Genomic DNA, 12025 nt, shown 5'->3' with positions numbered 1-12025 from the left:
ATAGGTTAATTTGAAGATACATCTAGTTCCAAACAAAATAACAGATCAACTTAAATACAGACTTTAAAAAAGATAATTCTAAAATGGTAAACTTATGGTCCAAGGAAACAAGCAGAAGATCTATAATTTCTACTAGTTCCTAAGGTTTGTGTTCATGTTAACTTTACATTTATTTGAAACTGTTTTTGTGACAACTCACTTGAGAGTACAACACAGAAAACCTGCTATTTTCACTGGTTCACTTCTCTACCAACAAACTTTCATATAATGTCAAAAATGATTCTAGAAAGCAAGTTATAAAAGGCTGCATAGCTGTATGTTTTCTCCAGTTCCCTTCACTTTTCAGAACAGGAGGTTAATTATAAGACCTGAAAGCTGTCACTTCACTCATTAGAGGAATAAGGTGTGTACGAATGTGATTTAGTTTATCTAGATAAAGTCAATTTCAACCCCTCCTTATACATAAGGCCTGTGCCATTGGATTTATGCTCTTTATCCAGAAAAGGGTACAATCTCTCTAACCTGTGATATCTGTATAGTGACCTTTTGTGATTCTTGTAATCTCTCATGATGAAGGAAACAATGTTTCTGTTTAAAAATAAAATAAAAGGTTAAGGCTAGATGCTACTGGACTATATTTCACTAATTTTTAGAGGGAGTGAATAATCACTAAATACTTTTCCGACTGTTGGAAATTTCTAATGTTAAAGTGATAACAGTTCAAAACACTTTTTTAAAAAGTCAAAAGGAATCTAGAGGGTCTAAGCTTGGTGGGTTTACTCATACCCGATCTTCTCTTAGTAAAGGTATGTTAAGTTGAAAAGAAAGCCACAGTATATCATCACGTAATGAATGGTTCATAGCTTGGGCTCAGAGTCAGTCCGGCTATTTACTAGCAGAGCAGTATTACAGCCTCCCATCTATGTAAGAGCAGTAATACCTACGTCTCATAAGGCTGTTACAAAAATTAAATGAGATAATGTAAAGAAAGCAGTCACCCGGCCCAGAATTAAGCACAATAAATGTTAACTATAATTATTTCACATTTAACCAAAATAAATTGTATTTTCAATCTTCTCAAAAACTAAAATTTTGTATACATTTTGCTTTTACATTTATTCTACTGCCACTAAGCAGCTATTAATTTATGTTTAGGAAATCGTATCAAAAATAGGAAATTCCTCTCCCAATTGCCACTCTATCAGAGCAGAAAGTAAGTTCTTGCCCCAGTTTCAACAAATGACTCGGTGTGACTTTTCTTCTCTGGGATGCAATTTCCTTATGATGACATTCTTTGTGAGTCCTTAAGATGACATTAATAAGTAAATGCCAAATATGTAGCAGAGAAGCCCGAGGAAAGCCAAAAGTCTTAACCTCCAGTTACTCTAGTTATGTAAACCTGGAGGTTTATGCTTCCCACCATCTTAGCCTTACCTGTCAGGACAATATTCACTTATAAACCAGAAAAATGTGCAGCAAATGATACTTTCCAGATGAGAGCAGTATGGACTGCCCATAGCCAGAAGTACTTTCAGCTTCACTCGACAATTTTTGATCTAAAATTTAACTTCAGAGTATTTGCTTTTTCATAAATGCACTGGGAAACTTAACACTGGTACATTCTACATAGTTGTGTCACAACCTCTTTATAATTTAATGTATCCATTTTTACCTGTTTTTTTCTAAATTTAAACAAATCCACTATCAGCTACGTCAAACACTATTCATCTCATATCTAATCTTTCAAAACTGAATACTGCTTAGTTAAACCAGCAAGTACTCATTTTTCACAGCAACTTCACACAAAATTAGGGTCAAGATAATTTAACCCTAAGAAAACTATAAATAAAGTGTAACACCTTCATCAGCAATGTAGCATTAACACTGGTTTTTCATTAAAATTGCTTTAAGAAAAAAGTATGCCTCCACAGCAAGTGTTAAGAAATTGTAATGATTCTGGCCACTAGTAAAAAGAGCATGCATAACTGCTGAAGTGATGACTAGCCTGATCAATGTGAACTAAGTATTTTTTTAAATTGCTTTAAAAAGAGCAATTTCTAAAGAAAGATCATTGAAGCACAACTTTTGGAAGAAACACCAGCAAAGTCATGAATAAAAATTAATAAAATCAACCACTTATTCTCTAATTTCCAAATAAAAGCAGAATGTTAAAAAAAAAAAACAAACAGAATGTTCCTCAAATCCCTTATTAGAAATCACTGCAAATACTATAATTATTGTTTATTAACAAAATAACTAAACTATTTTAAACTTCAACAGGTCCTCAGAGAAATTGCTTTCATCATTTCATTATCATATTAAATTCTGTAGGTAGAGATCATTCTTGAGGTGCTGCTAGTAACTTAAGCTTAGAAATGTGGCCACATGTATCAAGTAACCCCCAGTAGAGGTTAGGAACATGTCGTTTCCACCTGTTGATGGAGGAACAAAGGATTTAACTGTATCTTATCCGTAAGAGCAAACATTCAAATGATCCTTTGATAGATCAATAGAGAAACAAATGCCATCAAGAACAAGGACCAGAGAAGGGAAATACCGTATTTCTCCAGAGGCAGATTAATATGAAAAGTGAAAGAGCGTAATACTATAGTATCCCCTTAGAACAGTATATATGAAAGAGAAATAGACACTTAAAAAAAATTTTTTAAAGGTAAATGAGTTACCTAGGTCCAAGTTACTCATGGTGCAAATATGTAAACCTTTAAAAGACCAAAAAACCACAAAAACTAAATCAATCATAAGACTAATTTACATACATGGCAATTCAAATATGAATTTTCCATGCCCATTTGTAAAAACTGATCAATGCATATTTCCCTCACATTTTCTTAGTAGCAGCACCCTTCCTTAAGTGGGCTGTCCATATTGTAACTTGCATAAATATGCTAACTCCAGTTAAGTGTGGGGGACATTGCTTTATAAAATAAAACCACATCCGTAAGATTCAAATGCTTCTTTTACAAAGTAAACAATAAAATTCTTATGTTGCTAGTATCAAGTTCATAACTACCTAGAGTCTTTCCAATGTTAATTTTTCTATTGAATAAAAAAATCCTACAATTTCTCCAGCACAAATTTGAAACAGATGAGAATAAAAATGTCTTTTTCCCCTGAGGCAAAAAGACAGAAAGGAGGAGGAAAGAAGGGGGAAAAGAAACAAAGGGGAAGAGGGGAGAAGAAGGTAAGGGAAAGAAGAAAGTTTAATAATCCTTCAGCCAAACAATGGAACCAGCTTTCAAAATCATATTGAAATGCATGGCACTCTAAGCAGTGGTTTCAATAAAGACAAGTATATAAGGACCATGAAGTTAGGTCCTGAAAGGCAAACAGTTAACAAATGAAGCAATCTTTCACTTTTGATTATAAAAATAGTATTCTAAAAATAGTATGAACACATGCAGTCAGCTGACAAAACTGTTTCAAAATGTGCCAGAATGCATCTAAGATGAAAATACTCGAAAACAAAATACCAATTCAAAAGCATGACATATTTAAAAGGCCCTTTAAGGGGTTTTCTCAAAGAAAATGTTTGTAAAAAGTCGTATTTTATCCCTTGTCTATAAACACCACTAGTAGTTACACTACTGTAACTAAACAGCACCTTAAGTAGAAAAATAAACTTTAAAATGTTTTAAATGGTTCCGTCTTTGAAATTCAGTGGACAGAGACTAGCTGTGAGGAACAATAAGTAGTTAAGTGTTATTGTATGGCTCTCCAACTAGTGTCTCTAACATTACTGCGTAAGAACCATCAGATTTCTCTGATATTAACACCAATGCAAGTGAGATGAAGAAAGTCTAAGAACCAAAGAATATGAAAATCTTTTAATGTTAAATAAAAAAATACAGTGTGACCAGAATGGAAATATGGTAACAGGTACTCCTTTCAAAAGGAGAGGTAAATATATGATGATAACAGTAAAAAGATTATAGAAAATTGGAGAAAATGAATAAAAAATTAATTATAGTCCTGAAAAATATTTTAAGCACAATTTTTTTCTACTTTTTTTTTTAAACAGACATTAAGTTTCTAATTTTGTCCTATGGTGCTGCCTCTTACCAAGAAAGAGCCCCCTCAAAAATAGTTCCAGATGCCCAGTATTCTTTCTGACCCCTTCACACTGGAACAACGCATTACTGTTAAAAAAGGCTGCATCAACAGAGCTGTACTTCACAACACATACTCCTTTCAACAGAGGTACATAGTCCTGAATGTGAGTACTCCAAGCCACTAGACCAATACAGTTCATCTTCTTGGAGCATCAATTTTAGTCAAGAGATATATAGGGAAGAAATTTTTACTTATGAAAACACTACTTAATAAGCCTAATACAACAGATATGAATGTTCAAGATAAAATGTAAAAATTCTAAGAAATGTCTCACACACCTTTCAGGAAACACCTTTGGAAAAGGGAAGGAGTATTAAATGGACAGTTTGAGAAGCACTGGTAAAGGTAAAAGAATACTGGTTTGGAAACTAAAAGACCGGTATCTTATAGAATTAAAAACAGGAAAAAAGAAGGCAAAAAATGCTGGACCAACGATAAGAAAACAGGAGGGACCGATTACTGAGGCAGGAACTTTAACTTGCATGGATGAGGAGATAGCAAATCCATAAGCCTCCTAACCACATGCAGGGAGCATTTTGGAATGTATGGGACATTTTTAACTATCACGATTACTGGGGAGGACTCAACGGAACTTTAGTGATTAAAAGCCAGGTATATTAGATACTCTGCAATCCATGGAATAGCCAGACTCCACAAAAAATTGTTGCAAGACTTTTAAATGTCCCAGTGCATGGTTATATAGGTTAAAAAATAGTGAACCTAAAAGCTAACTGTTTTAAACATTAACTATTTTTTACACAGTTTTAATAGATACAGGATATTCTAGGAATACAACTGATATGTAAATTGAAGGAAGGCTGTACTTTATTTCGTTGAAAATTTTACCTAGAGTTACTCATGATTTGGCGGGGAAGGACATCGGGGAATCAGAGCATAATGGCAATTCCAGCTGCCACCCCTGAGCTGCCCAAACCATATCCCTGCGCATGTGTAGTTTTGCACAGCATGTAACTAAGAATGAAGATTGTTTTAATAGTCCTAGAACTAAGTGTCATTACACCAGCAATTAGCAGATACACAAAACATGAGGATGTCACAGAATTTCATTCATAATTTTGTTGTTAACATGCTTCATGTTCTTTTAGAATGTCATCCTTTTTTCGTATGGCACAAAAGGCAATTTATGTTGTGAAAATGACACGTTGACATTACTTTTCAATCTTGCTCTAATATTCTCCCCAAAAGTCCATTCAACAAATTTTCTATGGCTTCATCTATTAATGTTTCTTTTCCCAATTCATCCTCTACCTCTATTTCTTTCACATGCAATATAATGTTCAAAAATAATGTTGTGTAATACTAAGTAACTAAACCATCCCACATTATTACATAAAGAATTATTGTGACACTCTGTTATAGGGCCAGCTCACCTGCAAGAATATCATACTTCCTTTTTTCTCAGTCAGTAGCCTGAAAGTAAAGTTATTTCTCTTATCATACTTAAATACATGTGGCCTGTTATTCCTTATCCTAGCACTAGTTTTTATTTTAATGTCCACTAATAATTCTGCTCTTTCATTTTCTTATACTTTTGATACAGAATGTGTTTTCATCTTTTTTACTTTAAATCCAGACTTACTCATTATAAATAGATGCAAAATCTGAACACCACTGTTTTTCACATTGTTTTATAATAAACTACTTTCCCATTACTCCTTTTATGATTAAGACATTATATTAATGTTTGAGTATAGGTAGGTTATGTTATTTATGAATTTCACTTTAGAATAGTTAACTATAGACTACAAAAAGGAGTGCTGAGTCTGTTAGAGTCAAGAGCCACTGCTTTAAACCTCTTCCAAAGACCAAGAAGAGCCACAGTGAAATGTTTAAGGAAGAAGGTCTCCACAAGAGCAAGGACGATGTGAAGCTTCAGGAGACGACATGGTAATGAGTACAGTATCAAGATATAGGGGAGGAGCTATCAGGAATGACTGACACAGTGATAAGTTCTAACCAAATTTCTAGGAAAACAGTGCTATCAATGAAGAGGAAAGCCACAGACACTTATAAATGACCACACAGGACTTAAAAGAAAGTGGCTGCCTTTGCAAAGGTACACCTGTAAGGGGAGGAAGTATGACACTTGGTTATAAAAAAGCAAGTAAAAGACATACTAAAAAAGGAAATATAATTGAAGAAATTGCTTTCCTCCCCCAATGATTTACCAAAGAATTTCAGAGGCAGTCAAAGAAGTTAACCAGGAAAACTTCAGAAAGATAACTTATACTTAAATAGTTTAAAGATCCCTGAAATCTATGAAATGGTGATTCCAATCAAAACTTCAGTGAGCTCAGATTTTAAGGCCTAGCCAGTCCATTCTGGGCCACACTCCAGCAGAAAGGAAACTTTCAAAAGTAATCTTTTATGTTAAATTTTGGTTCTTTATAATAAATATTTGTAAAACCATATTTGAACATTGTACTATACTGTTTCATGATGAATTTTCCTATTTGTATGACTGAAATGGGTTTCCTTGTTTTAACTAATGAAATCTTCAGGAAATAAATGACTTCTGGCTAGTCTATTTGCCACCCCTGACCAGAAACCAATTAGGAACTAAGTTCATGATCACCTACAGTCTTTTTTTTTCCTTAACTCTTTCCATTTACATCATTTCACTATTTACCTATGACTTGAAAATTCTTTAAAGCCTGCCATCTGCAGATATTTTCAGAAAAAAATCACTTAAGAGGCTGACTTAGTGAAGCCTGAAGATTAATCATAGATTAACTGAACTGAGGAGACATGTAAACACGCCTAGGATTGAGGCAAAACCACAGAAATAAATCTTTAAAGACTTAATTTATAAATGGGGAAAAGGTAACAATATAGGCACATAAAACGGTGTTTTTCAGGAAATGAGTACACATGTCTAAGATAAACAACTCTAAGTAGTGAGAGGAAACAGCTACTAAAAACTGAAGAAAAGATTTCCTAAAAATAAACTTTAATCACAAATAATTTAATACTATTTTAAATCAAACATACTAAGACAGAAAATTAAGAGCTAGATCACAACTGGACAAACCTTGTTAACAGGGAAAAATGATACTTTGCAGTCAAGTCTAAAATCATTATTCATCAAAAAGACAGATCGCCACTGTACTCTATAAATTCAGAATAAAATACAAAATGTACCAAAATTAGAGATCTGGAAGAATGAGGATGTATGCACAAGAAGAAACCATAAAGAGCCAGAGACTTATAATCTCAGTATGTCTAAACATTACTAGGAAACAACATAAACCAAGGACCGTGGATTTCAATAGTCTGCACTCCAAGAACAATCAGTCACTGAAACTGGGAGTATGTGCCCTCTGGGATGTGGGTGCCCCCAGAATAGGCAAAGTTCCTCTTCTTGAAGCATTTATTTTACTTGAAGAATTAAAACGCAAGTGGATATATTACGAAGAATGCCAAATGTGCATTACTTTTAACAAAATACTAGGTTCCAAACAAAAATCTCTTGCTTTCTTTGGTCAGCATGGTGAAGTTTGCTGTTAGAGATAAGTGGGTGGGAAATTCTTAACTGCAGCTTCAGATACAGTTTAAAGAGAGCAATAAATTGCTTTAGGAGACAAGTTACAAAGAAGTGTGCACATTAAAATGTGTATTTACTTGCTTATCTCAACCCAATATTTCTCAATTATGATCAAACTCCTAAAAGCTCCTAAAAGTGCTCCCCCTAAAGAATTTTACACGGAAATACTTACTTAGGAAACCAATTTAATCCCAGGTGCTCTGTCTTGGAATATAATATTCTTTCCACCATGTCATAAAGTGGTCTCCAAGGTAACTCCAAATCATCTCTTGAAAGCAGTTCCTTTTTCCTAATTAAAGAAAAAGTAAATACATGTGTGTATATGTGTGCACAGGGGTGTGTATGTTACACATACTGCACAGGGAGGATAGTTGTTAAATGCTGCTGTCATCACAGTGGGTTTTGCTCCCCCCACATCCTCAGCAACTCACTGGCAAAACATAGTAGTAGGAAGAACAATGCACCAGAGTTCTGCTGCTGCCCAAACTTCTAAGAACACCAGGTTAAAAAAAAAGGCATTAGAATTTACGTCACAATTACTGTTGATGAGTCTCACACTTTCCCACACTATCTGTGGAGTACTTAATGTTTCTCAAACTGTGCTGGGTGCCTGCGATACGCAAAAGAATATAAGATCCCTGTCTTCTCAAGGATCTTACAAACTACATAAGGGAAGATAATTAGTATAAATGAAACAATCAGACAACATATAGTTCAATGTGTGCCAGAGAAGAGAAGGCTTCAAGAAGGAAAAACAATTTTAATTAAAAGGTTAATTAACACATGTGGTTTAAACTTATGATTAAGTTTTCTGCAATCTTTTTCCAAACTGGTAATTTGGGACTTGGTCTTCTTACCAAAGAATGCTTAGCTCATGCTGTATATTCTATATACATATTTGTGTGCAATATATTGTATATATGCAGTCAAATTGTACCTAACTGGAAAAAAAAAAAAAGAACACTTAGCTCACCTCATTCCCTAACACTCTGAAGAAACAAACCAAAAAAAATCTCAGCAGACATCACAGGAAATTGACTTACTTTAACAAGTTGATCAAGAGACGGGCAAATCCCTGTATCATGCTGATTTCCAGTTTTGGAATTGATACCAGCTCATACAATAATTTGATAAAAAGAACATGATCTTCTTTGCTAAATTTTCTCCCATAAAGTCGAATATATCTGCAAGACAAAAATCAATGCAGCCTTTAAAAACAGCTCTGGTGACATATTCATGTTCACTGCAGCATTATTCATATAAACAAAGTGTGGAAGTAACAAATGTCCACCAAGAGATGAATGAATAAAGAAGTAACACACACACACATATATACACACAATGGAATATTATTCAGCCTTTAAAAAGAAGGAAATTCGGGGAGGGGAGAGGATATAGTTCAGTGGTAGAGTACATGCTTAGCATGCACAAGGTCCTGGATTCAATCCCCAGTATCTGCATTAAAAATGAATGAATAAATAAATAAATAAACCTGATTACCCACCCCTCAAAAAAAGAAAAAGGAAATTCTGTCATATGCCAAAACATAGACGGATCTTGAAGACATTATGCTAAGTGAAATAAGCCAATCATAAAAAGTCAAATACTGTATGATTCCACTTACGTGCAGTATCTAAAGTAATCAAACTCATAGAAACACAAAAGTAGAATGGTGGCTGCTAGGGGCTGGGAAAGCAGAGACAGGGAGCTATTGTTCAATGGGTATCAAAAATATGTACTGTTACACCTTAATTTCAAATGTCCTTGATGTGAAACATTTTGCATCCACTCATTGTTCAAGAAAGACATTCTTTGGTCACAGTAGCCTGAAAAGAATCCCTCTGTACTGTTTCCTTTATTAAGCAAGTGCTCATTCAAGGTCACAATCTACTTAAACTTGCTGTAACTACATATCATAACATAATTAAAAAATAAAACAGAACAAGAGTACAGACACAGAATTTTACTGTTTTAACCTCAAGAATTTTTTATGAACGCTTACTGAGAATCCTGAAACAATACAGCAAGTTACATAATTTGTACTGTTTCTAAGTTAACTCGTAACTAATTAAAATTAAGTTACTACTAAAAATAGCACAGTATTTTATCTCAAAATTATACATTTTCCATTTTTTAACTTAAGAGAATCAATGTAATCAAAAGCTTCAACAGTAAGCAAATTTAAGGAAAAAGTGTCCCCAAAAGCAGGAATGACCAAATCATGGCACATGTAAGGATTCAGAAGTAACTAAAACTTAAGGAACCAAAACTTACTTAGAATAAATTACTGGATACTTGAAATCATAAACTTCTGAGGAAGACCATTTTACAGACAAATGCATAAATCAACAGAAAATACACCATTAATATTTCTTATATTGTATTTAGTACCTCCCCAATAGCTAAGATCAAATTAAACTTATGCATAACTTCTAAAATTAGAATACCTAACTGCTTTTCCTTTTTCAGAAAATCCTTAAAATTCTTGATCCTTTAAGAGCACTCTTTTTTTTATTTTCTCAGGCTGTTGTGTATTTATTCAGTTCTCTTCTGTCCTTTCAAGGTATAACTCCATGATTTCACCTTAGTACTATGTAACCAAACAGTATGGGTGGAAGCAATGAATGAGACCTGAGACACTGTTTTGCCTCTGTCAGTAATTACTATGAAAGTTTCTTAACCACCTTGGACTAGTAATGCAAATGGATTAATGAAGACAGTACATAGAGACACTAAGCCCAGGGCTTCCAGAGGTACTTCAAGCTCCTAAATCAACAAGGTACAGCCTCTTAAAGCCTCCCTCAATTTCACTGAAAAGTTAAGAGTAAAAGCTAGGATCATTTAAATGCTACCTTCAAATGAAAACAAACCAAATCCCTGAAAAAAAAAAAGCACGCACTTTTAAGGTAAAACAGAAAAGAGTCCAAAGCAGCATCTCTTGCTCTTAGTAGCTACTTCAGGCCTTGACAGGGCTCCAAACGCCCCTCGGGTTATTCACTTACTCTCCCCCATGGCTAAGATGACTTCTGTGGAAAAACTATAGAAATACTGCTCTAAGCCGTTGAAATAATTTACCTACAAGCCCATCACTTTTCCTATAGTATCGAGACAACTGTGTAGACATCAGGGACATAAAATTCACAGGGTCCAAAATTTCATACTGTGAAAAGAAAAGACCAACAAGGGGATTCTCAGAGGAGTGCAGAACTGCTGACAAAACTGGAGGTTTCAGGGGGATTACTGAGCAATTCACTTCCCCTGTCAAAAGCAAATAGTTCCTACAAACCAGAAAGTGATTCTTGTCTCAGCATTTTGTCTTCTGAAGAGCACAAAAAGTACTAGAAGAAGAAAATTAATAACTAGTCTTCATTAAAATCAGGAACTTCTATTCATAACAAAACACTATTAAAAGTGAAAAGCCTAATCAGATATTTGGAATACATACATCCATCTGACAAAGTACTCATCCAAATTACATAAGAACTCCTTCAAATCAGTAAGACAAAATTGAATAAAAAATGAGCAAAAGACTCAAGTAGACACTTCTGAAAAGACCACATTCAGATGACTGATAAGCATATGAAAAGATACTCAACATCATTTTTACCAGTAAAAGCAAATTAAAACCTCACATCACCAGGCTGACTAAAATTAAAAAGCCTAACAATACCCAGTTTTGGTGAGAATGTGGAGGAACCAGACCTTTCATATGCTGCTGCTGGTGAGTGTATAAAGTGGTACAGCCACTCTGGAAAAACTGCTTGACATTACCTAGTAAATGTCTATGAGACAACAGACCATTTAAAATGCACATTCCTGGGCTCCATCAAAATACTAGTCCATCAAAAATACTGGAGTATTAAATGCAATAAAGCTGTTTTTCTAAAAAAAGAAAAATTTGAAAATTATTGAGAGTGGAGACTAAGAGTCTCTATTTTTAAAAACTATTCCAGTTGGCTTTTCTGTATTTTTATGTTCAAAAATTGTACTTCAGACCATATTAAAGACAGTCCATTTCTTTTTTCCAATTAATTTTCACATTAAATTTTAGTACTAAAAATTACTATTAGATGTCTTAAAATACTTGAAAACCTTGGCAACAGTCACGATTGAACTTTTGAATAGGATATTTCTAAAGTATTCAAAATATATAGATGACAAGTCATTATGTTCCATCCTCCCACAAGGGCAAAAAAAACCCCAGTAAAATACAAAGCACTTTTCAACTGATTCCTCCTCACAGTCTTATAGTGTATTAATAAAATGCTTTAATTTTTACTCTCAAGTAAAGAAAGACAGTGGCATACCTGGAACAGTAATTATTTAATC

At 34.0% G+C, this 12025-nt stretch overlaps 1 protein-coding gene across 2 annotated transcripts in view; it reads right to left on the bottom strand.

Annotated features, from left to right (window-relative positions):
• PSME4 (proteasome activator subunit 4) overlaps positions 1-12025 on the bottom strand; it is an 85093-nt gene that overhangs the window by 60539 nt on the left and 12529 nt on the right. The window contains exons 2-4 of one of the 2 annotated variants that reach the window (XM_072937751.1): positions 8740-8880; positions 7869-7985; positions 523-588 (exon numbers count right to left, since the gene is read on the bottom strand). In XM_072937751.1, the coding sequence (XP_072793852.1) occupies positions 523-588; positions 7869-7985; positions 8740-8880 (324 nt within the window). The remainder of the gene's footprint in view (positions 1-522; positions 589-7868; positions 7986-8739; positions 8881-12025) is intronic. The other variant, XM_006211270.4, reaches the window with a different exon arrangement.

The sequence above is a fragment of the Vicugna pacos genome, chromosome 15 (genome assembly GCF_048564905.1).
Source record: "Vicugna pacos chromosome 15, VicPac4, whole genome shotgun sequence".
NCBI lineage: Eukaryota > Metazoa > Chordata > Mammalia > Artiodactyla > Camelidae > Vicugna > Vicugna pacos.
The sequence above is the reverse complement of the archived record's forward strand: the minus strand, read 5'-3'. Positions and strand labels throughout refer to the sequence as shown.